The following is a 27,280-nucleotide window of genomic DNA, read 5'->3' as shown; positions in this document are numbered from 1 at the left end:
GGTCTTTTAATATTAATTGGAAAATATTGATTGAAGAAAGACGGGTCTGTTGTGCTGATAATTGTGACCAGATTTAGATACGATCACTAGATCTTCCAGAGATTACAAAGAAGCGGTTACCATCTAATTGGTAAAAAGATTGAACATTATTTTGGTAATCCCTGAGCTTTGGTAACTTATTCCCTCTTGTTCATTTATATGTCTTGTCTGTATTCCGCTATAAAGTGGTTAAATATGGTTTAAGCTGATAAGACTGGGCTGTATAGTATTTACATTTCACGGGCATCCCAAGTTTTATAGCTGCTTTAACAATATACTTTTCTTTAAATGAGGGTTAGACCTGCTGCCTGCACACTTCAAAACCACAACGGGGCTGATATTTACTTCTTCCCCGCGACACGCTGAGGCTGAGATAGCCTGATCTCCTTGCCTTGATGGCAAGAACAAACAAGTTGTTTTATTTAACGTTACTCACGACATGAAAAAAAAAGAAAAAAAAAAGAACCTGTAACTTTCCAAGAAGGTTCTGCGTCTTTTGACTCCGCGTTTTGATCTGTTTAAGCACTTTTCTTGCTACCAAGTTGTGATATTTCGCTGTTTGGAAATACCTGCCGTGGACGACTCGCTGCCATAGCTGGGAAAATAAATCAATTAGTGGGAGCAAACTCATTTCTAAGAAGAATTAGTACGCCCCGCCGGTTTTATACCGGGAGGGGATTTCACCACTAAAGTGGAACCTTTGATAATGCGAGACAAATGTTAAGCAGTTTGAGTTTTAGATAAAAAAGCTGGAGATTCTCAGCTGCCTTTTATTGCTGGTGTTTCCAAGAGCTGGTGTCTGTTAACGCCGCTGGAGCGTCCGGCCTAAAGCCAGGACCTCGGGGTGATTTCTTCTCTGGGTGGGAGCTGAAGGTGCTGTGTGCTCTGCACCCCAACGTTCCTGCCTTGAAAACTCCCAGAAAACAGGCTGGGGGGTTATTAACTCAATTTTTAAGGTCGCCCGAACGACTTAAGTTCAAAAACTTCAGCGTCTTCCTTCCGTTTATAAATATTAGCCAAAAAAAAAAAAATTAAAATAAATTAAATGAGGGGTCTCGGTGCTTTGGGGCTCTTCTCCCTTTGTGTCCCAAGCGAGACCCGGGTTTCCCAGCATCTGGAATGCTCTTTTCCTTCCGCTGCCACGAACGGTGGAGGTTTTCCGTGGGGATGCTCAGCCCAGGCTGTTGTGAATCCCAGGATGATGCCGCCGTGACCGAGAGCTGTATTTCGCGTTGCCTCTTCTGTTATGGCTCAGCATGCACGAGGGTAGAGTTAAAATCTTTATTCATTTCATTTAAAAATGTTCCTTTTGTTCTCCTTATCGTGTTCTGGCTTTCCCAAGGATATATGCCTTGAACGAAAAGTCACATGTGCATTACTAATTGTGTGCCATTGTATTTACAGTTCCTAGTGGTGGCACTGTGAAGCCACTAATTCTTTTGCTTCACTTGATGTAAAATAATCTGAGTGTCTTTGATAGCAGTGAAACAGTATTAATTGTTTTGTACATTTCTTGGTCACTCTTCTTAGGTGGTCTTCATAATCTATTAGAACTTCCCGCCAGATTTTTTGTAATGTCATGCCTCCAGCGGCGATTAAATTGGTAATTAATGAACAGTCCTTGGCAACATAAACCACATCCCGTTAATTTTCCCTTTTGAGTTTTTTAGAAGTTGTCCTCCTCTGTCAGAAAGCGTTGCGCCACCTCGCTACGGCCCCTTGGCACGAAACCACGACGGCTCGATTTTTTGCAGCCATTAGTAGATCAGAGCAGTAATTTCACAGTATTTTGGTCAGGGTAATTATAGTACCAAGTACCGGGTAGAGTTGGGAATTCACACAAGAAGTCCCGAAATACCAGGTGAGCTTCCTTGTGTTCACTGGGACGTTATGATTAGTTTAATTGGGCTTTGTTTGATTCCAGCCGCGGAGACTCTTTGTGCCACGGCGCTGCAGCCACTTTCTTTCCACTTTAGTGTTTCTGACCCGCATTGACAGGAACTGGTGCAAAAACGAGCCCTTTGAAGTGGGACTCTTTGGAGAGGGCAGCGACAAAAGGGGAAAAAAAAAAAAAGGGAGGTGTAAATAGTTGAGTGGAGCAAAGCTCGGAACCGGCCCGAACCCTCGGCGTTCGGCGGGGGGATGTGGCTCCAGCTCAGGTTTTGTGGCCAAAGTGGGTTATATTTTCAGCTGGAAGGGATGGTGGTTCTGCCACCTCCCTGTGAATGTTTAGTAAATCACCACATTTAAAAACACGATTTTTTTTTCTTTTTTTTTTCCTTTTTCTTCTTGTTTTCTTTTTTATTTTTTTTTCTTCTTCTTCTTTTTTCTTTTTTCCTTTTTCTTCTTTCTCTTCTCTTCTCTTCTCTTCTCTTCTCTTCTCTTCTCTTCTCTTCTCTTCTCTTCTCTTCTCTTCTCTTCTCTTCTCTTCTCTTTTTTTCCTTTTTCCTTCTTTTTTCTTCTTTTTTCCTTTTTTTCTTCTTTTTTTTTTCTTTTTTTCTTTTTTTCTTCTTTTTTTCTTTTTTCTTTCTTTCTTCTTTCTATTTTTCTTTTTAACATCTGGCTTTTCCCCACCACCTGCCACCCTCCCTTCCTTCCCTTGGAAGGCGCAACCCTTTCTCCCACCCAAAACACCCCGAATCGTCGCAAAACAACTCTGGTTGAGGAGCCGGCGGCTGCAGGTGGTGCTTCAGGTGTCCCCAAACCATCTGCAGGTGGTGGTTGAGGTGTCCCCAACCCCCAGGTAGAAGCGTTCATCCCCCGACAGCCGGCGGGAGGGCGCAGCGGCACCCGGCGCCCATTAAAGTTTCAATAGTCACTTGCCTGTTGGCTTCTGAATTGAAAGGACTGTCACTGGTCACTTCTCCCCGGAGCCTTAATGAAACCAAATAGTTTTGCGGGCGAGTTTGGGGCTAACCATCGGGGTGTTTCATGCGGTCTTGTCAGTTGATGGCCATGAATTGACTGGAGCGGAGATCAAAGTGCTGCTCAAAATGGAGAAGCCGGGGAAGAGAGACAGCTCCTTCAATTGCACCACAAGAGCTAATCAAGCCATCAGTTCTTTATGCACTCTGCCTGCCTTTAGAATTTAATACCCGACGGTTTGTCAGGACAAATTGAAATTCGGAGGTTTCGGGGTTTGGGGGTTGGGGTTTTTTTGCCTTTTTTTTTGGTTTTGATTTATTATTTTTTGGCGGAGGGGGTGGGGAGGGTGTACCCCCTCGGCCCCCCGCAAATAAAACAGGCTCTTCTCTCTTTCCGGAGGCTCGTTTTGATAAATTTTATAATTTAATATAAAACTGTGCTGTTGATTAAATATTTGGGGCTGGGGGTGGGGGGGGAAGTTAAGGTAGAGGATTCCGGGGGGATTACACGCTTTAGCGCTGATTAAAGATCCAGGTTTAAAGTGAAAGAGAAACCAAACTCAGCCTGATTTTTTTTTTTTTTTTTCTGTTGCTTTGATTGCTAATGAACTTTTTCGCTGCAACATTTTAAATTGGATTCAGAAGATAGTTTTTGGAGTGTCAGTTAAAACAAAGTCATGTGAAAATGCCTCTCTCTCTCTCTCCCCCTCCCTCCTTCCCTCCCTCTCTCTCTTTTTAATTGATATGATTTAGGCAGAGGAAAATGGTAAGGGGGGTTTTTCTATTGCAGAAGCAATTTTTAAGGGATTTAGTCTTATTTAGCCTGAAGGTCTTCACACTAATGAGAGCACTTAAGTTACGTCCAGGCGTTGATTAGACAGCTCATCTATCAACTGGAGCATGAGAATTTGTATTTTAGGTACCTTTTATACATTAGAAATGTACATGAGGTGGGATTTTTTTATTTATTATTACTTTAGATATTTTCCACAATTTTTTTAATTACATTTTTGCACGTCGGAGGTGGCTGCAGTGCAGGGGCCGGGGCACAAACAGGCAAGGGGGGGGAAATGCTCTGCCTTGGATGGCAAATAACATCCAAACTGTATTGAAACTGGCCCAATTTCTACCCAATGCAAATTGCTACCCAGATACATCCCTTACACCGCCACCAGACCCCTCAAAAGTCTGAATACCTTTATTCCGAGAAGGTGGGATTCTACAGATTAAGAAAAACCCCACGGCAGCCTCCCCCCTCCCCAAAATTTGCCAGAGCTCTCTCTACCTGTAGGGTTGTGGGGTGGTTTTTTTGGCCGCGTTTAAAAACACAATAGTGTCTTAATTATTTTCCCACCCGTTCTGAAAAGTACAGCTTTTGTAACTTTTTTGACATTTCGGCTTTAAAAAAAAAAAAAGAAAAAAAAAATTAAAACGTCGCCAGCAGCTTGCACTACGAGCAGCCTGTAATAACAGTTAAAAAAAGCTTTCTGAACTATTTGACAAGATTTCTTAGTGCTGAGGCCATATGCTGTAGCCTTTAAGCTATTTCTTCCTATCAGTTTCATTATCACCTGCCTCTGAGTCTCCAATATCATCAGTAAGCACATGCAGAATCATAATTATGCCATGTACAAGTTCTTTGATAACATGTACAGTTTTCTTCTTAATTCTTTATCAAATGCATTGATCGTGGCATGTGTGCATTGATCCAGGTCCACCATCTGGCTGTGTGTGATAAGCACAGTGGCATCTTTGCATTTCCACTGTCATTCATGGCGCTACAATTTGGCTGCAGGGGAGTAGTGCCTGGGATTAGCCCTGTTCTGCTACTTACTTGCATTTTAAGTTGACACCTCTACAGCGGCTCAGACCACATTACAAACTGAAACACATACGCGCGACTTAGTGATGTGACACTCCTCAATAAGCTTACTCCACTAGCTACTCAACAATCTGTAATTGGATTTGTAGGAATAACAGCAAAAGATTTCCTAAGAATTGCCGGGGACAGAAGGTGAAGTTTTTCTCATTATTGGCAAAAGGCTAGGTATAGATCCCGGGCGATTCGGGTGTTTTCCATTAAAAACAAGCTGCCAGGGGTTTGCAGGACATTTTCAAAAAAAAAAATAAAAAATAAAAATAAAAAAAAAGGGAAGGGGGGGGGACAAAAAAAAAAAATAAAAAAGGAGGAGGAAAAAAAAGAAGAAAAAATAAAGACCCCAGGAAAATAGGATGTGGGGAGGCGTCGCCAGGTTTGCACTTCTTCTTTTTTCTTCTTTCCAGGCTGGGATCCCACCACCCCTCCATGGAAAATGAAGAAGGAGTGGGGGGGGAAAGTTTGGGATGCCGGGAGCATTCCTGGGGAGGGCACGGCACACACACACACACACACACACACCCCCATCGAGAAGGGATCTTCCCAGTGCTGGAAGATGCCTCTCGCCGCCTTTCCCTCCCCACGGGCTTGCCAAAACGCTTTGTTTCATAACACCACTTTTTTCTTTTTTTTTTTTCTTTTTTTTTTTTTTAAATTATAAAGTCAAGTTTACACAAGAGAAAATCCCTTAAGTGGAGTTCGACAAACGAATGCTGAATAATCAGCTTCTTTAACCACCCCCCCACCCTACCCCGGCCGTGGCTGGGCAGGCAGGAAAAATGCCATCCCTGGGAGCCAGGGGGTCTCAGCTGGACCCTCCTGCCCACGCTGAGTGGTGATGGCACCATCTCCGAGTCCCCCCCCGTCCACACCAGAGGACCCTCTTTGTGGGTCGTGCCCGTAGCCTTGACAATCGTGGTGACAGGCGTGACGAGAGCTCCTGCCATCCCCGTTGCCTTTAGGTGATGGTTGTCCTTAATTATACTTCCCAGACGAGGGAGAGCACGGGCTTGCCTCAGCAGAGAGAATTCCGGGGAAGAAGTTTGGGGGGGGGTGGGGGGTGCTTTGTGGCCCTTTTTTTGGCTTCAAATCGACTTTTCCGCAGGATCTTTCCGGGGAGCTCCCCCCTGGGAGGGAGAGCCCCCCCCCTCACCCTTCCCTCCCGGGGCGAGCGAGAGGCAGGAAAAGAGAAAAGGAGTATTTTTTATTATTATTTTTTATATTTTTTGTTTGGAATTAGGCGTTTTCAGGACCGGGCACAGAGCCAGGCGCAGTGTGGGATGGAAGCGCCCGGCGCCTGAAGGGTTAAACGGGTTAAATCTTATTTATCTGAATAGAAGTGGCGGGGCTGTTTTGCAGAATGCTCCCGCACAAATACCTATGGTTCACTTTGACATTACGATTTTTTTTTATTTTTTTTTTTCTTTTCCTGTTGGTTTCTTTACTTTAAATACTTGAACTGCTGGACCTTTTACTTTTTTCTCTGAGAAAGATGTATTTGTACCAGATTAGAAAAGCTAAACTGTTTCTTTACATTGAATAATCAGCCTGTCATGACAAATCTATCTCCTTCTGCATGAGTAGGTGCCAGTTTGACTAGCTTCTTTTAGGCTCACACTGGGTTTTAAGCTGGATCCATGTGCATGACTGGCAGTGCATTTGTTGGGCCAGATCTAAGGAGCCAGAGAGCGTTCAGCTCCTTTTTGCCTACAAAAGAGCAGCCAGACAACCAGCAAGAGGCCTTGGATGTAGCACAAGGTGATACTTACTTAGTCAGCCCTTCTTTTTTTTTTTTTTTTTTTTTATCAAATAGGCCTTTTTTTTATTATTATTTTTTTATTTATTTTTTTTTACATTCGGCAAACCAAGGGTTTGTGGCTTTCACAATGACTCTAGGAATTAAATTATCAGTGGGATCCTTTTTCTACGGCCAGCCTTCTCCGCACCAGGGATGCTGTACCAAGGGAGGTGTGGGTTTTCCAGAACAACATAGATGACATTAAAAATTAAAAAAAAAAAAGAAATAAAAATTTTAAAAATTGCTGACAGTTCTTTAAAAAACACCTCCCTATGTTTAACGAGATGTTTTGCACTTTGCAGCCCCGCAGCCCCAGTTTGTTGTGAATTTTGGGGGTGCTTTTGCTTCTTGAAAGGGGACAGCTTTGTCGCGATGCCGGTTGTGATTCCTCCAGCGTGAAGCTTTGGGACCACTTTTCTTTCCCTTCCGTTTTCCCTCGGGGGGGCGTGGAGCTTGGTGACAAGTGATGCCCTACTTTTTGTGATGCATGTTCATGAAAAGATCTGTTGGAGCCACGTGGAGGTTGGGTGGTAGTGAGGGGTGCTGCTGGAGACACCAGGGAGAACGTGGCCGAGGTGTTTGTCCATCCGTCCGTCTGTCTGACCTCTTCCTCCGAGCCACAGAAGCCCAAAGGCCACTTTTGTTCCCCTTGCCCCTTCCCAGCTCAGCAATCCCCCCTTTTCCCTCACTACCTGCGTGTCTCCAGCTCTTCTGAAGCGCTGGTGGAGCCCGAACAGCACCGTGGTCCCCAGGGTGATCAAAGATTTAATCTGACCAGATGGGACAAACTTGAGAAAGATTTTGACTTTCCACTCTGTTTTGCAACAAGAAAGGCTGATTTCCACCCCCCCTCACCCCCTCCCCACACCACCCACCACCCCCCCCAGGTCCTTTCTTTGTTAGGAAAGGCAGAGATCAGGCCATCCCCAGAGAAACGAGCAGGTGTGGCCATTTACCAGCACGTCTGCTTATATTAGAAACCGACCTAAGAAAAGTTGGAAATGGCTTGAAAAGCTCCGCCGAACACTTTTGAATGTTTCACCCCAAATCCTCTTCACTCCAACGAGGTCGCCGTAAAACCCAGCCTGCCCAAACCTTAAAAGCTGGTGGAACTTTATTATTTTTTTATTATTTTTTTTATTATTATTATTATTTCTGTCTTCTCTACTAACTGAATTGGTACATTTGGGTAATCCCTGCCTCTGGACAAGCCCAGAAGCCCTTTTCTTTCTGAATGGCTAAAACCAGAGCCGTTCTTCCCATCTCATGATGAAGGAGGTGACAGGAAAGTTCTTTCTCTTGGACCTCGGACCCGTTTGAAACCTCACGGCGACGGGGATCGCTCCATTCTGGTTTAATTTCGTAGCACTGATTTACCACTTCTCCGTCCGTCTGTCTGACCTCTTCCTCCGAGCCACAGAAGCCCAAAGGCCACTTTTGTTCCCCTTGCCCCTTCCCAGCTCAGCAATCCCCCCTTTTCCCTCACTACCTGCGTGTCTCCAGCTCTTCTGAAGCGCTGGTGGAGCCCGAACAGCACCGTGGTCCCCAGGGTGATCAAAGATTTAATCTGACCAGATGGGACAAACTTGAGAAAGATTTTGACTTTCCACTCTGTTTTGCAACAAGAAAGGCTGATTTCCACCCCCCCTCACCCCCTCCCCACACCACCCACCACCCCCCCCAGGTCCTTTCTTTGTTAGGAAAGGCAGAGATCAGGCCATCCCCAGAGAAACGAGCAGGTGTGGCCATTTACCAGCACGTCTGCTTATATTAGAAACCGACCTAAGAAAAGTTGGAAATGGCTTGAAAAGCTCCGCCGAACACTTTTGAATGTTTCACCCCAAATCCTCTTCACTCCAACGAGGTCGCCGTAAAACCCAGCCTGCCCAAACCTTAAAAGCTGGTGGAACTTTATTATTTTTTTATTATTTTTTTTATTATTATTATTATTTCTGTCTTCTCTACTAACTGAATTGGTACATTTGGGTAATCCCTGCCTCTGGACAAGCCCAGAAGCCCTTTTCTTTCTGAATGGCTAAAACCAGAGCCGTTCTTCCCATCTCATGATGAAGGAGGTGACAGGAAAGTTCTTTCTCTTGGACCTCGGACCCGTTTGAAACCTCACGGCGACGGGGATCGCTCCATTCTGGTTTAATTTCGTAGCACTGATTTACCACTTCCTCCCCCCGCCCAGGCTATGGACACACGAAAGAATTTTCTTTTTAACCATCAAATAAAAGCTGCTCATGGGATTGTATTTTTTTATTTTTAATGGGTTATCACACTCCTGGTGTGAAACTCCCTTTGGACCCTCCCAAAACTCTGACTGAAAATCCCTGGCAGAGGTGGTTTTAGGTTGGTTTTTTTTTTTTTAAAGATTGGCAGAATTTTCTGTGATGTCAGGAGACGGGGCTTTTGGGGGTGGTTGGGGTCTGGTTTTCTCATACCCCCCAGCAAAACTCCATCTCTCTCAGTATTTCAGTGAGTTGGTCAGGTCTCAGCGATGGTCTCGGCAGCCACCCCGCCAGCGTTTCACCTTCGCCTTCCCAAATCCTTCCCAAATCCAGGGGCTCGTTCTTTTTTTTCTTTTTTCTTTTTTTTTTTTTGGCCAGAGTACTGTCACTCACCCTCTCGCAGCCGTCTGCGGCGAGTACAAAAAGGACCCCCTAATGGCAGCCATTTTTATTTGTTTCTTAAGATCCAAAGGCTGCTGAAAGCACAATTGGATAAAGTTGAGGATTGGAGAAGCCTGATTTTCTTGTTCCAGTGAAATGAAACTCCGGCCTTTTTCTTTTTTTTTTTCCTTTTTTTTTTTTTTCCTTCCCTGCCTTCCCCTTAAAAGCCGGAGCCTGCGCGGGGGTTGTGGCTGTGTCAAAGCCGTTGGGATGCCACTGCTGATCACTTTAATTACTAGGACTAAGGAGGATAAAATTAAAAGTAGCACCATTGAAGCAGTGGAAGAAAGCTCGCCGAGATGTCGGTGAACTGTGAAATATAAAAATTGCATAGCAATACGTTTTTATAGGAGGGGAAACAAGGAATTACATTACTTATTCTTCAAGAGTTTGTCCTTAAATGGGGAAGTTTCCCTCCCCGTGCATCCGCCTGGCGGATCCTTAGACCATTGCAAAGGAATTGGGGGAAAAATAACCCAGCCAACTTTAACGTCTCCTTGGCGTGTCAGGTTCATGTCGGGGGGGCAGAGATTTTTTTACTGAGTCTTCTCTTCAACTGTACAGGAAAAAAAATAACCGCTGGAGGTGCATTTGCGTGGTCCTTTCTGGGAGCAGAGCTTATCTTTGTGTCTCCTGGTTGGTTTTTTTTTTAAATATCTACGTTCATGCCCCCCTGAGCCCTTTCCTTTCCAGCATCTCGGGGATTGAGTTGCCGTTTCATAATTGTTCTGTACCTCAAAACTTAACCCCCCCTCCTTTTTCTGCTCTGTGTTTCCTCCCTCCTTCCACCGAGCTGGGTAATGGAGGGTTCAAATACCTGAATTGAATTTTTAGGAAGGACTGGGCTGGTTTTTTTTTTGGTTTTTTTTTTTTTCCCCTCTTATCCGCTGGTGATGATTGGCTTAATCAGCACAAACACAAGCCACAATAATCTGTGTTTGCATGGAGATCCCCGGGATGTTAATGACTATGCTAATAATTCAGGATACAAGTTCTCTTTCAGGAGGAGAGGAGAAAAGGAGAATTGGGGGGTGAGGGGGTGGGGTGGGGGGACTCGGCCTGCTCATGAGGGCACGTTAGTCACAAACATTATAAAATTATTTTAAACTATAGCAGATTAAACTGTCTGGTGTTAAACCACGTGGGGAACCTTCACGCAAATTTTGCGCCTTCCTTTTTAAAAATCATTGGAATCAAAGCCCTACATCCCAGGAATTACAGGCAGGGGAGATTGGGGAGGGGGGGTTTAGTTCGTGTAAAATTTGCTGTGATTTATCTTCACCCAGTACCGGGGGCTTGAAATCAACCCGGTTGCCCTGCAAGTTCTCTGGCTGGAAATGGAATTAAAGGGGATAGCGGATGGGGAGGGGGGGGGATGCTTTCCAGTTGCCTCTCCACTGTGTACTTTACCAAATTAAGTTGGTTTTTTTTTTTTTTGGTTTTGATAGCACTGTTGCTGTGGGAAGTTGTGGGGCGGGGGGGGGGAAAGGCAAACAAAGCCCCTGTGCCATCCACCCGGCTGCCTGGCAGAATTGCCTTTCCAGGGGAAGGAGATTTGAGGAGCCGAGTAAATCCCTGGGAATCTGATAGGGAAATCAGTGCCCTGTCACTCCCGGCCCGAGATACCGCCGCTGTGTCCATACGCCTGTGTTTACTGTAGGGTTTGATGAGTTGTAACCTGCCCATGCAAGCTGTTAATGAGGCTAAATCTCGCTGCTCGAGGACTGAATTACAGCACACCTCTGGGCTTAATGGTTATAAACAGAAAGTCCCATTAGGGCTGCATTCGGATGCAGGCATTTGCATTTCTCCTATTGTGCCGCCAACAATGATGAGTAAATAGCTACAAACAAACAATTTGCATGGAAATGGGGGAAACGTCCCTAATTAGTATTTTGTGCTCGTTTTATTAATGATCGCTTCAACTAACTAACTAAGGCTCAGCGGCAGCTCCCAGCAGCGTCTGCAGGTGTGGGATGCTCAGTTCCTGGGCTGGTGGGAAGGCTGCCAGGTCGGCTCTCCAACATCAGAATTTCTTAGAAATTAGAATTTTAGAATGTTAGAATTTCTCTCGGTTCGGGTCAACCGCCTGGTACCTGGGGTTTTGTCCCGCTCCTTCTGGCAGTGATAGGAATTTAGGAGGAGATGTGACTTGTAGCCAAACGCTGGATTTGTTGCACTTTTAATACTGAGGGGCAGGGCAAAAACAGTCCTAACTTCAAAAAAAAAAAAAAATTGTATTTTTAGGGGTAAAACTGTCTTAACTTCGGACAAAAAAAAAATAATCCTGTTTTTAAGGTGAAAACTGAAATTGTTTCCCTTATGGTTTAATGGATTCTTATAGCTATGTTTTATTAATTTTTATTTTTTTTTACTACGGTGGGTTAGTCATTTCCAAAATTTCACGTGGTAGAACTTTGCTCGTTTATGTAACTGAAATATTATCGTGCTTCTAAGATCGTTAGGGGCTTTAGTGGGACAGCACTATCTGGGATGGTTCCAGTGTGATCTCTTCAATTACTGACCAAAGCCCCACAAGTAGGATGTTTTAAACCGATGTGAAGTCTTTTCTGCTCTGGCATCTGTTCTTTCTTTCATTTTCATTAGTGTTTTGTTGTTTGGTTTTTTAAAAAAATATGTATCCATTGAAGTAGAAGGATTAGGTTCCTTTCCGTGCCCAGATGCGATGTCACTTTGCACTTTGGAATCAGCTTGGTGACGGGGGTAACCCAGAGCAACATCTGGCTTCTCATTCCGCTTCTAGGAGAGAATATTACCCCAAGAAATAATTCAATTTAGTAAAACCATTTTTATTGCCATGGTAAAACTTTGTCTAGTTATTACTTTGAGACAAAAGTAATAATTTTCGTCAAGGTATTTTTACGGAACACAATTTATAAATGCTTTAAATTGCAAATAATTAGGTTTCTAACGCATTAATAATTTGAGGAATGCTTTTTTTTTAAAAAAAAGAAAAAAAAAATCTGTTTCATGGATGCCTTTAAAAATTGTGGTGTGACACCCAACTGATATCGAGCATCCTATTTATAATGTGGGCCAAGCACCATGCTGTAAACCAGTTACTATCATGATGATCAGATTGAGAATGAAATTGCATTTCTGTCAATTACTGAGTTGGCAACTGTTCAATATATCTTAGCAGCAAGATGAAGAGCGGCGTCGGCAGCTGAGAGAGAGAGCTCGTCAGCTAATAGCAGAAGCTCGATCTGGAGTGAAGATGTCAGAACTTCCTAGCTACAGTGAAATGGCTGCGGAAAAGTTGAAAGAAAGGTCAAAGGCATCTGGAGGTGAGCTGAGGAACCTTCTCTCTTATTCCTATGGCAACCCGGGAACCCGAGACCTTTTTGGGGTATCGCTTTTATTCACCCTTCAAAATGCTGTTGTTCGTCAGGGGCGCCTTGCAAAAGCCCTGATGCGTTGATAGACCAGAGATATGTTTCCTAAATCAATGCTGTGTCACTCAATTTCCACCGATTAAAAGAAAAGCATATACATGATTAAAAGAAGAAGATCTAACGTGAACAAGTAGCTCACATTGACCAATTTGTCATAACCCACGTTTTTTTAGAATTTTCTGATTGTTGGTTAAAAGCTCTTCAATATATATTTTTATAAAGGCACATGGCCCTAATGTTGGGGGGAAACAACATTCAAAATACTTAAGAAACTTTATTTTGTATTAGATGTCTTCTGCTTGGGAAGAGCCATTTAAAGGTGGCTGATGGGAGGTGGGGGGCAGCAACCTTTTGATTTCCAACGGCAGTCTTTTGACGCACCACTTGCCTTTACAGGTTTTGAGTTGTAATGTTGCTCTAATGTTATTAAACTGACTTTGAAATGTCATTAAAATGCATATACCTGCCAGTGCTAGGAGCTGGAGTAATGTGATGTCACTCAAACCCAACCGGGTGCTGAGCAGGCGTTTCAGTCCAGGCTTCATGCTCTTTTGGTGGCATCTACGTATTCTAAGGGTAAATGGTATTTCTCCTACTAACATGTGATTGGAAGCCAAAGTGTCAGGAACATCCAGCTCTACCTTCACAGTGCATGTAGATTCAACAACAGTATTTTTTCCTTCTCTACTACATGTGTTTTATATGCACATATGTTTAAATATAGTCTCATTAAATATAATCCTATAGACTAAACCCTACGCTTCTGTTCCATGAAGAGAAAAGCAAATGGTCAAACATCTCCCTTGGGTCTGCTCTTCAGTTTTCCTTTTTTTGCCCAGTAAACCCAGCTTTGTCCACAGAACTCTCTTTCTTGATAAATAAGAAAATTACGTCCTCGGTGGGGAGGGAGTGAGATGGGTTGAGGAAAATGGCACGGTACGTGTATGTTGAGTAGACTATGGTGTTCTTCATCCCTCTTCACAATTTATGACTCCCCATTCTACGTTATTTAATTGCCTCCTCCTCACTGCTTTGTCATGTCTGTATGTAGCTGTTCCCTCCATCTGTCCCCTCGAAGGAAGGTACGTTTTCTGGGAATATCCAGAGTAAAAGTATTTATCTGTGTAGATTGCACATGCACTCAGAGAGGTCTGGTGTTATTAAAGGAGGAGACAATATCCATACTGATGACAACTTGTTTATAAAGTTTATCACCACTCTACCTGTTGGGTATTACCCAGTCTAACAATGTCACTCCTTTCTGCTTTTGCATGTGTTTTGAGTTATCTCCTTGGTTTATATTTCCTCCATTGATTTTCCTTCGTTCCTACAGTAGTTTGGCCAGGCTATTTCAACTTCTCTTGGACTCCCAGTTTTCATTCCCTGGCTTCCTTTTGTTCCTCTTTGCTCTTTTCGTGTCACTGTGCATTTGATAGCACTTCCCTCTACTTACTCATTCTCAAAAAGCTTTCCTTGTGGCACGTCTTCCACCAGCTTCTCCCCCACCGCTGGTTATTTCAGGGGCCACGCTAGATCTCCACTCAAGGAATTCAGTCATCCAAAGTGGAGTAGTTCTGTGAAATGGCACCAATACTTTATAAGCCAAATAAATTATAATTGTTTCTGGGTTTAGTCTTTTTCTTTTTTTTTGATTTCCACCAAAAATTAGGATTTAATTGACGATCTCTTTATAACAACTGGATTCTGAATGTTGCCCCTGCATGCTTTCACATGTAGTAGGTCTTTTTTCTGCGTATAGTCCTGTATTCCCTATACAATACCCAAGACAAGCTTATAGTAATATCTTATGTCTCCCAAGCTCTCCTGTCCATTATGCTTCATTAATCTCTTCTTCTGCGTTGATTGCTACATTTTAATTTACAAAAAGGGAACGTACCAAATCATCTTCCTCTCTCTCTCGATTCAGTTATTCCAGGAAAAAAAAAAAAGCAAAAGTGACATTTCAGCTTTGAGATTTGGGAGTTTTTAAAGAGTAACTTCTTGCTCACTGTTGTAGGTGAAAATTTGGTTTCTTTCAGTGTTCCTACAGGCTCATTAGGAGTTTCATGCTTTGGCGGTGGTGCTATGTTCCCTGTTAAAAGGCTTTATTTAATCATGGTCTGAAAAACTCCGATGCCTATGGCAAGTTGAAACTTTCCCGGATAAGCAGCATCCTTTGCTGCGAAATCCGGTCTTTTTCATAGGTTATTTGGCATGTGAGACAGAAAATACTTCTTCCTGCCAACTGCCAGAGGGTTTGGGATGGCAGCTTCAAATTTATTAGATGTCCTACTAGCTGCAGGCTGATAAGCGGATGCCTCGAGATAGGTCCAGGGAACAGCATCGAGATAGGAATCCAAATATCCTCCCTTTTCCCAGCAGCGACGGGACAAAGGAATTGACATCTTATCTAGGTATTGTCCCCCTGCACGGGGACACCCATCTGCTCTTCGGGGATCTTGGGGGCGCGTTTTCTTTCCTCTCTGGCACGTCTCCATCCTCCCTTTGAGGTGGCGTCTTTGTGAGGACGCGGCTGGGATCTGCGGGCGGCGGAGGGGAGGGAACGATGGAGAGGAGACGGGGCAGGACAAGCATGGTGGGAAGAGGCTTTGGTGGAAAAAGTGCCAAAAGCAGGCAAAACTGGGAGGGGTGAAGAGAGCGAATGCAGGAACGACACAGAAAAGAGGTGTTAGAGGAGCAGGGAGGGAAAAAACAGGGGAGAAGCAGCGTCTGAATGTCTTGTAAAGCAAACAAAAAAAATTCTGAGATTAATAACAAAAGCTGGGAAGGTGCACCACAGCTGAAGAACTCACCCAAGAGAGCCCATCCAGCCTTGCACCGCACTCGTACACCTACAGTTTTTGGGGTAGATCACAGGTTTTACTTCCAAGGCGGTGATTTGGAGGGAGTGTGCACGGTGGCTCAGGCTCACTCATGGTGCTTCATTTCCAACTCACAAAAGGGTGTCAAGTCCTCAGCTGGGTATTTCTCACAGGCCCTGCTTGTGTCTGTTGGCAGTTGCCCCTCTACTTTCTTGTCCCAACATCCCCTCTCGGCTCCGTGTTTCTCCTCTTCCCCACCTTCACCTCCTCTGTCCCCGCTCAGGTGCTCCCGTAGCATCCCGTGCCCTGACCTGAGCTCCATGCCTGAAAGCAGAGCTGCATGGTAAATACCTGGATGTCCACAAGCTTGAAAGGTTCCCTGGAGATAATCCTGGAGGCATCTTCCCTGAAGAGCAGGTCCTGTTGATGCAGCTCCAGCAGCAGCTGGCACAGGCTTCTCCCCCCTGGTGGGATTCAGCCCCCGCCGATGCTTTCACCTCTCTAGGAAAATTCTCCCTTTTTAATTTTGTCTGGACATTGACGCAGTCCCTGCAACCCCTTTGCAACCCCCCTTTGTGGGGACAACCACAAACCAAGTCAAGAGAATACCAGTTTAACCAGAAATTAAGCCCGAGCTCAATCTGAACAGTCAGACGTACGAGCTACAAAATGCCTGGACCTTTTTTCCAGCAATATTCTGGCATTTCCATGTTATAGAATCATAGAATCATTCAGGTTGGAAAAGACCCTTGGGATCATGGAGTCCAACCATCAACAAAGTTCTCTACAAAGTTCTCTACAAAGTTCTCCCCTACACCATATCCCCATAAATGAATAGAAAGCATAGAATAAGCATCTTTTGGTTGAGATCACCAAAAGATGCTTATTTTGCTCTCTTCAGCCCAGACTGCAGTCCCAGGCTGTGTAGGTGACGGTCAGCGCTGTTTAGTTGCTGACTTTACCTTTTATCTTTAATTTTGTTCATTTCTTCATGACACAATAAAGCTTTGCTGTCTTTCGAGGATCCCCATTTACATATTTTTCAAGGAAGCGGTTCTTTAGTCCTTTTCTAAATATGTGCCCTGGTTCTAGACCAAGTGCTTCAAGTTTTTCACACTAGTAATTTGTTCTTTTCATAAAAGATATCTTTTATCTCTTCGGCCTGTTGTTCCTTTTATCATTTATAATTGCAAAATCTTGTTGTAACATGCTCCCTAAACACATTTCCCTTTTAAATACAGTGGAAGAACATCGGACTGGGAAAAAAAAAAAAAAAACAAACAACTAGAATAGTTTAAAATAAGTAATCTGTAGATTTGGAAAGATACTTGAAAATTTCTGAAATTACTTCAAATGAATGTTTTAATTGAATATTATTTTTTTTTTAATAAAGTGTAAATGTCCTGATAATCATATTCAGTCAAAGCCTTCCGACTTTAAATTAAATACTGGGTCAGGTCATTATCTGACACCAGGAACTGGTGGCTTCGACATTCCCATCTCGTCTATTACCTAAAATGGTGGTGTCAAAGGCAGTGCCTCTGATCTCAGCCGGCTATATTAAATTAAAGAAAATCAAATAATCTGATAGAAGCCTTCCCTTAGTCTGCAGCAGCCTTAAACCCTGTCATCTTGTTTAGATTCTTTTGGCACGGCCAGCCCCCTGGCTGGTGGTCACCTTGCCAGCTGAGTTCTCTGGGCGCTTGGGGAAGTCACCGCTGGGCTCCTGGTGGGTTTGGTTTCCCTCTGCCACTGAGGTGTCCCTCTTCCTTTCTCTTCCACCTCTTTGAAAAGTCTGTGGCCCCACGCTGTCCTTAGCTTGGTCGTGGTGTGAGTGTGCCACCGTGAGCTCCAGGGTGCCTTGGGGGGCACCATGGCCTGAGCACCACTGCATTTCTCCGTCAGTGTCGAGAAGGATTTAAAATGAGAAGTCCAGCTCCTTGTTGGAAAAAGTGGAGATGCTTTGAAGAGAATTCAGAAGTTCAGAACTGCTGCTGCTTTACCCTTCCCTGTTTTCTCTTCAGTCTGCTTCTTACCCCGTACCTTTCTCCACTTCATGGTGATCATGCTATGCTCTTCTACTTTGTTCACCTGCCTTGGTGCTACTTGGAGCAACCAGAGTCCAGATCATAGAACCATCTGTGGGAGCTCAAGGGGGAACAGAAAGGATGTTGCAGAGAGTCCTGAGTGTTTCTGTCCACTTGAAGCACCATCTGTCAAGTCCCAGCTCTGGTCACAGAATCACAGAATGCTATGGGGTTGGAAGGGACCTCTGGAGGTCATCTAGTCCAACCCCCTGCCAAAGCAGGTCCACCCAGAGCAGGTTGCACAGGAACGTGTCCACTGAATGTCTCCAGTGACAGAGATCTGGTGATAGATCCTGATTTGCCCGGGGAGAGATGTTCTTCTCCATCCATCCGACTCAAGCTGGGGCAGTTTGGAGGAAAGATGACTCTTCCAGGAACCAGTGAGAACAAGTGGAGAGGAGCCCTGGGAAGTCATGATGGTCAGCTGAAACAGAAGGGTCCTGTTTCACAGACTGCTGCTCATTCTTAACGCAACAGATCATAGAATCATCACAGAATGGCTTGAGTTGGAAGGGACCTTGAAGATCATCCAGTTCCCACCCCCTGCCCTGGGCAGGGACACCTCCCACCAGCCCAGGTTGCTCCAAGCCCCCTCCAACCTGGCCTTGAACCCCTCCAGGGATGGGGCAGCCACAGCTTCTCTGGGCAACCTGTTGGATGGGTCATAGAGATGGAAACTTCTTTCCATTTCTGTCACAGCAAGAGCCTTTCCCTGAAGCAGCAGAGGTCTGCGGAAGACGTTGATTAATTACAGAGGACTTGAGAGAGCAGCTGGTTAGAAAAGAGTAGCAGACATACAAAAAAAAAAGGACAACAGACTCCTAAAATGAGAATTATGTGGACTGTGGAGATAAAGATGTAAAGAACAGAACCAACTGTTTGACCTTTGTGTCAGCAGCGTCAGGTCTGGGGGTGAGGTTTAGTGTCCCTGGCCCAAACTTCCCCAAACTTCTGGTGTTCAGGATTATACATCTTAGTATTATGTTTAGGATCTCTTTTGTTTATATGGCATCTGAATGTACCCGTGTCCTGTAATTATAATTCGTATTTTTTTCCTATTGTGAAGTGTTTTGAAGTTCCTTTAGTTACTACACGTGTCTTTTTTCTCCAGACACCCTCCAGCCTTCTTTTTTTTTTCTCATTTTTACACGCGTTCATGCATACATGGGAAAAAATGTTGGTATAAGTCTGAACAAGTGTAGATAGCATTTGATAGGAGACTTAAAAGCGAGGAAATACAATGCAACTACATGTTCTCAAAGTACTAATCTAGCTTTTATGGACTTTAATTTCATTATATATTTGTATTGAAAATGTGAGTCAGGAGTTTTTCTGGGCTCTGCTTCACAATTCAGCACTCGCTATTTGATCTTCCTGAGGTTACCTACTCTTCTCTGTGCCATAATTTACCTACATCATCATCATCATAATTGTAATTATAATAATCGCCTGCTTCGTAAAACATTATGGGGCTCATTTACAAGTGATATTCATAAGCCACTCTGAGAAACTCGGTACAAAGATCCCATAAAAAGTATGAAGTATAATTACAATTATTATTTTATTTTAAATGTGTGTCGCTTGCAAACAGTGCTGGTTCAGGGTGGTGCAGCAGAGCCTGCTCTGGCTACACCTGAGCTCCACGCTGTCCCATATATCCCCCCCCTCATATATCACAGTCACAGAATGATCTGGGGTTGTAGGGACCTCTGGAGATCATCCAGTCCAACCCCCTGCCAGAGCAGGACCACCCAGAGCAGGTCCCACAGGAATGTGTCCAGGTGGGTTTGAATGTCTCCAGAGAAGGAGACTCCACCACCTCTTTGGGCAGCCTCTTCCAGGGCTCTGCCACCATCAAAGTGAAAAAGTTCCTCCTCGTGTTGAGGTGGAACTTCTTATCTTCAAGTTTGTGCCCGTTTCCTCTTGTCCTGTCCCTGAGAACACTGAAAAAAGACCGGCCCCATCCTCCTGACACCCACCCTTGAAGTATTTATAGATGTTGATGGGAAGGGGTGAGAGATGCCAGCTCCTGAGCCTTTCCCAGCTCCTTCTGCTTGGCCAGACCCATCCAAAACCAGCCCTAGGCTGGCTTTGCCTCCTGCTCTGTGCTCTGGAGAACCAGGGAAGAATTGTGCATTGAACTTGTGTGTGTTTTTCAGGCTTTTAGCCTGAGATCCAGCCCAGGGAACAGCCGCTGCTGAGGCCAGACTCTACCTTTATCATAGCGGGGGTTTCCAGCAGAGCCCCCTGTGCGTGTGTTGAATTGCATCAGTTTAAGGATAAATCCGTGAGGAGACAGAGGGAAATCTCCTTCCAGACTTATTTAACGATTTGCATTTTTTATCGTTAACTCGGCTTTTTCTCTAAAGCATTCATTTATTTTTATTTTTTTTTATAGTGATGTGGTGCATGTACATATGAAAATACTAACCTTAATGCTGTGTATTCCTACAGATGAGGATGAGGATGATGATAATATTGAGATAGATACTAACGAGGAGGTTCCTGAATGCTCTGTTACTGGAGGTGGAGATGAGCTTACTAACCTAGAAAATGACCTTGATTCAACGGGTAATTTAAATAATGGTTATTTTGTGTATTTTGCATGACTAACACTCCATCATCGTGTAAGTACTGATGTGCTGCTTCTCTCTGCCATAGCTTTGTTCCTTTGTGCCTTTTCTGGTCTTTCAAACCCTAATGCTTATTCTTTTTGAATATTTTGCCTTCGCCATCTCCTTGAAATTTAAGACGGGCAACAAAATCGTTATTTCCAACAATGGCAGATTGAAATGTCCCTTGCTCTTTGCCAGCACAGGGGACCCCAGGTATGATTGAGAAAGCAAAGGCACCTGAAATCACTCTCCCTGGCTCGTCCCAGCGAAGGAAGGCAGGGGGGGCAGAGGGGTGGGCAGCTCTCTGCGCTGGCATCTGGTCCAGGGGCTCAGGGAAAGAGGAGGAGCAAACGGGTTTCCACCTAAGCTTGGTTTCCCCCTCCTCCCTTCCTGGGGACCAGTTCTTGTAGTTCCACCCTCTTGCTCCAGTGGGGAGGTACAAATCTGAAGAGAATCAGTCCTGTTTCCTTTAGAGAGTTCAAGTAATGGATTTTGAAAAAACATGTTTTAGAAGCGTTCATGTTCTCATAGAAATGCCTGTATCATCTCAGCACGTGCTGGGCAAGTAATAATAAATCATGGTAGTGGTATTTCCCCTGTCAAAAATAGTAATTGAGCAAAACCGGGGTTCAGGTCCCTCCGTAGGTGATAAAACATGTCAGGATCTTACAATGGAGATGCTTAATTAAAAAGGCGCTAGGTCTTCCAAGGTGTGCAGGTAATTGCCCATCTTCTGAACGAGAACTTCTGGCAGCATCCTCTCACCTGGTTCTGCTCGGGCTGACTGGACCCAAACTTGTAGCCTGTAATACACGAAATCAGGGGAGATGGAGCTGAGATGTGGGGAAGAACTTGTTTGGTGTGAGGGTGGTGAGAGCCTGGCCCAGGTTGCCCCGAGAAGCTGTGGCTGCCCCATCCCTGGAGGGGTTCAAGGCCAGGTTGGAGGGGGCTTGGAGCAGGAGGTGTCCAGGGCAGGGGGGGTGGGACTGGATGGCCTTTAAAGGTCCATTGCAACCCAAACCATGCCATGATTCTGTAATTCTATGACTTCATTTAGTGTTTGCTCTTTGTCAATCAAACCAACAACGATGTGTAGATAGCACTTTCTTTCTAGCCTTTTTTGAATGCAAAAGATTTGAGTCATGTCCTTTATTTTTTTATTTGAGGATTTCCAAACACGTAAGAAAATAAATGTAGTGTTTTCAGCATTTGAATGAAGCTGATTTAGAGCAGAATCCTGTCAAATAATTTTCCAATAAATACTGGTTCATTTTAAAGAAATGGAAAATCAGTAAATGAACGTTCCTGTCACGTAGCTCCAGTGACATTTATTTCTGGGCGTCTTTTATCTTGAGAGATACCTTCTCAGGGGTACAAACAACTTGGAGCAACCTGGTCTGGTGGGAGGTGTCCCTGCCTGTGGCAGGGGGGTTGGAACTTGATGATCTTTAAGGTCCCTTCCAACTCTAGCCATTCTATGATTCTGTGAATCTAAACCCTGCTCCCCAGCTCTTGGTCTCCACCATCAGAAGATGCTCTGGACAAAACCCATTTTGCAGTTGAGACAAACGAGTCAGGAAGGGGGTGGGCAGTGATACAGAAAGCAGTCTAATGCTGCGATAGAAATCAGTGTGCCCAGATTTCGGTGGGATCCTGCCAATTGGTACCAAGTTCTAATGAAGGCTGAATCTCCTGGGAGCACCTGAAGGCAAAACTGCAAGGGACATTTCACGTTTGGGACTACTACGAGCATCTTAATGAATTTGTCCCCCGCTGAATCTTGGTCCCTCCCATCTCTCTCAAGAAGAGAAAACTTTTTACTTTTATTTTCTCTGCCAGTTGTTGGTTTTAACTGTCGCCATCTGTCCTGCCTGTGTCAGCCCTGCTACCCCTCCGCTGCCCTCAACGTGCCTGATAAAATGTCAACCTCTTATATCATCCTTACTGCGTGGTGTTTGTGCAGAAGCCCGGGAGAAGGTGCATGTACTTACACGTGAGCGCCTCAATTAAGGGCACCCTGCCTGGGAGGAGAGGGAAACCATCCTTCGTCACAGCCCAGCCCAGCCCGTTGCTGCTGGAGGTGGGCACCCTTGGGTTCCCAGCACGCCACAAACTTATTTTGGCCGGGGTGAACAAATCTGTGCTCTCCAAAACCTTGGAAGGAGCCATGAGGCAGCAACGCAAGCCCTGTCTCCGCTTCCCAGGCCGGCCAGATGTGAAAAATTCAGGCTGGCAAAAATTCCATGGCAAAAAAACCCTACCCATCACTGTTCCCTCCTGGTTTTCACCCCATGCCCAGATGTGGGGGCATCGTACCCACAGGTGACCCCCTTCCAGGGGTCATTTCTGGCCGAGGGGCTGCCCGTAAAGTGTGTCCTGGTGTTAATTCTGCCCTCCTGCCCTGGGTTAGCAGTGCTGTGTTCTGTTATTAACACCCTTCTCCTCGTTAGTGATGTGCGTGTGGAGGCAACCGCGCGTGGAGCTGTGTTACAGGTTCACCCACTCAGCAGTTCTCGTGTAGAATGAGCCTTTTTTGGGAGATAAAACTCTCCGCTCTTCTTCTTCCCTCTGCTCCAGGTTGCTAAAAACCCATGAAAAAATGAAATCTGGGGGGCTTTGGCACATTTTGAAACTGTCCCTTCGAAGCGGCTCAAAGACAGATTTTTACGGCTTCGATGTGGTCTATAAATCCCAGTAAATATCACTAGAAAGCTGTCTTTTCATACCGAAATTTTAACACTGAGAAGCTGTGCCAAGGAGCCTGAGGGTGAATTAGTGGTTCATAAACCCCAGGGGTTATCAGTACGTATGTGATAAATTGCTGTACGTCATCTTAAAATAAATGGCTCTTTAAATGTGGTTTTATGCCAAAGTATAGGTACGTACAGGTTGGGAGTAACTTAAAGTAAACATTGTCTGCTTTCTGCTTTTTTTCGTTTACTGTCTTCAAGCACGCTTACTTATTCAGCTGAGAGAGGTCCATACATTTTTTGAGAGAACTTGGGCATTATCACAAATCTACGCAGAAGAAAAAAATGCTTTTCCTTCTAGTTTTTACATTTTTAGTTGGGAATGATGGGGAGGTGAATGGAATCTACCTTTGAAATTGCTGTAAATTCACATTGTTGTAGCGACTCTGCATTTAAATGCATCTCACTCTGTTGTGTGTGGTATTTGCATATTTAGCAGAACAAAACAGTAAGTTGGTGGATTTGAAGCTGAAGAAGCTCCTGGAAGCTCAGCCACAGGTGGCAAATTCACTCTCCGGCGCTGCTCAGAAAGCTGTAACTGATAGCTCGGAGCAAGACATTAAGGTAAGTTTTGATTAATGCTTTTGTCTCAGTACCTGTGTGTTCCGATTTGGGGTTCGTACCTCGTGAGGAGGAAAATGATTTCTTATCAAATCCTCGGCGGTAAGAAAGGCAGAAAATCTTCGTGGCGAGGCGCGCTGGGTTATTCCTGTTGGTTAATCAACACGGTTTTCCATTTTTTATTTATTTTTTATTTTTTTTTTAAATCCTGATACTTGTCACTGGCACATAAGGGTAGGAAGCCTTTCTCTGTTCTTCTTGCTCAGGTAAATCAGAAATACGAGTGGTGCCACCGGCAGGGAGGCTCTCCCTGACTTCCCCGGCAGCAGGATTGGACTCGCAGTGATTTGCTGCCCTCCCTCCCTCCCCAGCCTGACCCTCTGGTTTTTCTCCCCGTTAAAACAAATCCGTGGTTACACTTTAAAAGGCACACACATTTGGACGCTTGACAACCAGCACTTCTGAGAAAAATAGGCAAGAGTGTGCCGTGGTTTTGCCTGTCCTTAACGTTCACCGCTTCGGCATAAAGCGCTGAATCAACCAATCAACTTCCCATTTCATTTTCTTAATTAGGCTCCTTGTGTTCTTACTATCCTATGTTGGGGTTTTTTTTGTTGTTTTTTTTTTTTTTAAAAAAAAAAACAACTAGTCCCTGTATGTCATTAATATCCCTATGGCTCAGGGGCACTTCCAGTTGGGTATAACTTTTCACCCACCTGCAGTCTGGGGGGAAAGCGCTGCTGACTGAAAGGATTTCCTTCCCCAGATACAGAGATGCTTTGAAGTCCCAAAACAATGACTTTCATTGCTTTTCCCCTTACACTGTCGGTTCCTATAAATTGGTGATGAAAGTGTGTGGCAGCAGCAGAGGACTTTCGGTCTCTATCTTTGAACAAAAGGAAGCCTGGATCAAGTCTGATTTTTGCGTTCAATTTAGCTTTCTGCAGTGGATTTAATGCAAAATGAAGCTGGCCCAAGAATAATACAATGGATTGAAAAGGCTAACTGAATTAGTGGGCTTAGAGGAATACATTTGTAAAGTGGCAGAAGTCCCCAGTCATAAAAAGGTTTCTTAAAATGGGATTTGCTGGCTAATCACACCGATATTTTAGCATGTTGCCAGGCCTAAAAAAATTAGTCGCATTTGTTTATTTTGGTAAAGGCTCCGGTTTGGGCTGTCAGATGGTTGTTGTGCTAATAAGAGGAAAACCACCCCTTTTATTTAAGCAGAATCATAACCACCTGATCAGAGCAAGCTGAAAACTCATCCGGAGAGGAGGAACGATACTTTTTTTTAAGCTGAATTCGCCAAATGGCACAGGGGCCTCCTCTTCAATATCCCCCCCGACACCAGGGAAAGGGCTGTTTCTCTTCATGAAAGGCTTCCATGCAGGAGTTGGCCTTTTTTTTTATTATTTTTAAGGTGCTTTCTCCCACAAAAGGTGCGACTTAACACTTTATCTCTGCCCAGGTCTCCGTGAGGCAAGGCAGGGCCGGGCCTGCGGCGTGAGGGATAGACGTGGTGTCCATCTGTTCTTGTGGAGCTCCCGGCGTCTGGGGGTGGGGGGGTGGTGGATGGATTTGGTTTTTTTTTTTTTTTTTAATAAAATGCGTTTTACACGTTTCTAAATGAGGCATTCTGTGTTTGTGGAAAAAGGATAAACTGTTACCTTCCCTCGGGGATTGTGTATCCCCGGCCTCCTTGAGGCTAGAGAATAGGCCATTGGAGAACTCCCTCATTACCGATTGTCTCAATGCAGAGGAAGGGCAAAGTCTTGGTAGCTTTTGATAACCAGTTTCAGCATTCAGCAGGCTTAGCTATTAGTCATGCATCTTAGCCTTTCCCTATTTACTTTCAAAACACTTAATAAAAATAATAAAAGATTAGGTGTAAAATGAAATATTTGTTTGGTACACAGCACCTCGGTATCTGCCGTTTCCACACACGGCGGTGGTTCGGTCTTCTGGGATATTTCGCCGTTGATAGAACCATTTGAATTTGTTACCAGTATTAACATAGGAAGCCCTGGAAAAAGATAATTGTAGTTTCCTTCGCTGTAAAGGGCTTACTTACAAATCTGGCTTTGGAAAGTTATAGCTGATGAAATGCAGTTCAGTGGGGTAGTATTATAATCCTACCTTTTAGCCTTCATCCAGCATTAGTGGTTTATCTCAATGGGCATAAAATTAGAAACTAGTTCTTCTTGTCGTACAAGTCTGTGGGACTACAGAAAAAAAAAAAAAAAAAGAAAAAAAAGAAAGAAACCTGACAGATTTCTTTGCCGGGCAGGGAAGAGGGGCTGAAGGCAACACGCTTCTCCACGGACAGGGATCGAGTTCAGGGGTAGAGATGCCGCGACTTGGCAGCAGCAGCTCACCCGGCACTTGGCAAATCCGAGGAGTTGCAAAGGAGTGATTTGGGGTTTTTTTTTTCTTTTTTTTTTTTTTTTCCCCCTGGTTAAAATGGGAATCGCTGGCAAACGCTGCTCGCAATTAATAGGGCTGGCTGTTGAGGAAGCGAGCGGAGAGTCCTGCAGGAGGGTGCCCACCTAGGGGAAAGCCAGTCGGTTGCCACCACACATTAAAACAAACCAAAAAAAAAGAAAAAAAAAAGAGGAAAAGTTAATCACTCTTCTCCTTTTTCCTTTTTTTCTTTTTTCCCCTGCAGCTGATACTTTCATCCTCCCCAAGTTGTGAAACCCCCTTTGCAAAACCTGCGTCCTGTCCCCTTGCCGAAACCTACCTTTCCAATTCGGGTCTTCTCCCCCCCACCCCTTTGTAAACAAAAGAAAACTGTTGTGTGTCTGGGTTTTGTTGGGGTTTGGTGGTTTTTTTTGTTGTTGTTTCTTTTCTTTTTTTTTTTTTCCTCCTAGCAGAATGGAACAGAGGAACATCGTGCTGAGCGATTACAAAAAGCGGCGGAACGGTTTAGAAATCCCGTTGTGTTCAGCAAGGACTCCACCGTCAGAAAAACTCAGCTCCAGTCCTTCAGTCAATACGTGGAGAGCAGACCAGGTAGGAGCAAATATAAAGCCTGTTTTTTTTCCCCCCTCCCCATCTTATGATTTAATAATATTTAACAATAAATATATGAAAACCCGATAATGTAAGCCCGCATTTCAATACATAAATATCAAGCTTTATAATAATTTTACATGTCTTTCCCCTTTTTTCAAGAGATGAAAAGGCAGAGATCAATACAGGAAGATACAAAGAGAGGAAATGAGGAGAAGGCTGCGATAACTGAGACTCAGAGGAAGCCATCAGAAGATGAAGTGCTTAATGTATATTAATTTTTTGTCTGGTTTCATGATTGCTGATAATTCCAAACTGTATGTGGAAATAGTGCCTTTATTTGTTAAAATGAGATGTTAGGTTTTTTTAGATGTCAATCTCCAGTGCATTCAAAGCAGAGTGAGAGGGGTGCACTGTTGAATTAGTCTGCAGTGTGGTGATAATTGTCAGATAAAAAAAATGAATTTTTCAGAGTTCCACAGCCCCAGCTTCCTTGAGACATTTCCATCAGGGCACTTCCCATAAAGAGATTCCAGTATTGATCTACCGGGAGGATTTTAATTATTACAATAGCAGATACCGCAGAGCTGCAGTTAGAGGGAAGAGTCACATGAGACCTGCTAGAATTTCTCAGCCAACCCATTTTGTTGGCTTGGGTTAATGGGTGTTCAACCTTTCCATTATCCAGATCAGCCGTGAATTACTAGCTGAATGATGTTTGCATTAATATAATATATATGGTAATTTCTTCACTTAATTAAC

At 44.3% G+C, this 27,280-nt stretch overlaps 1 protein-coding gene across 1 annotated transcript in view; it reads left to right on the top strand.

Annotated features, from left to right (window-relative positions):
• The window catches only part of EHBP1 (EH domain binding protein 1), a 237,690-nt gene that overhangs the window by 169,250 nt on the left and 41,160 nt on the right, over positions 1 to 27,280 (top strand). Inside the window, exons 16-20 of the mRNA XM_014964420.1 lie at positions 12,413 to 12,560; positions 20,032 to 20,148; positions 23,382 to 23,506; positions 26,380 to 26,518; positions 26,681 to 26,787. Of these exons, the coding sequence (XP_014819906.1) occupies positions 12,413 to 12,560; positions 20,032 to 20,148; positions 23,382 to 23,506; positions 26,380 to 26,518; positions 26,681 to 26,787 (636 nt within the window). The remainder of the gene's footprint in view (positions 1 to 12,412; positions 12,561 to 20,031; positions 20,149 to 23,381; positions 23,507 to 26,379; positions 26,519 to 26,680; positions 26,788 to 27,280) is intronic.

The sequence above is a fragment of the Calidris pugnax genome, unplaced genomic scaffold (assembly GCF_001431845.1).
Source record: "Calidris pugnax isolate Ruff unplaced genomic scaffold, ASM143184v1 scaffold219, whole genome shotgun sequence".
Taxonomy (NCBI): domain Eukaryota; kingdom Metazoa; phylum Chordata; class Aves; order Charadriiformes; family Scolopacidae; genus Calidris; species Calidris pugnax.
The sequence above is the reverse complement of the archived record's forward strand: the minus strand, read 5'-3'. Positions and strand labels throughout refer to the sequence as shown.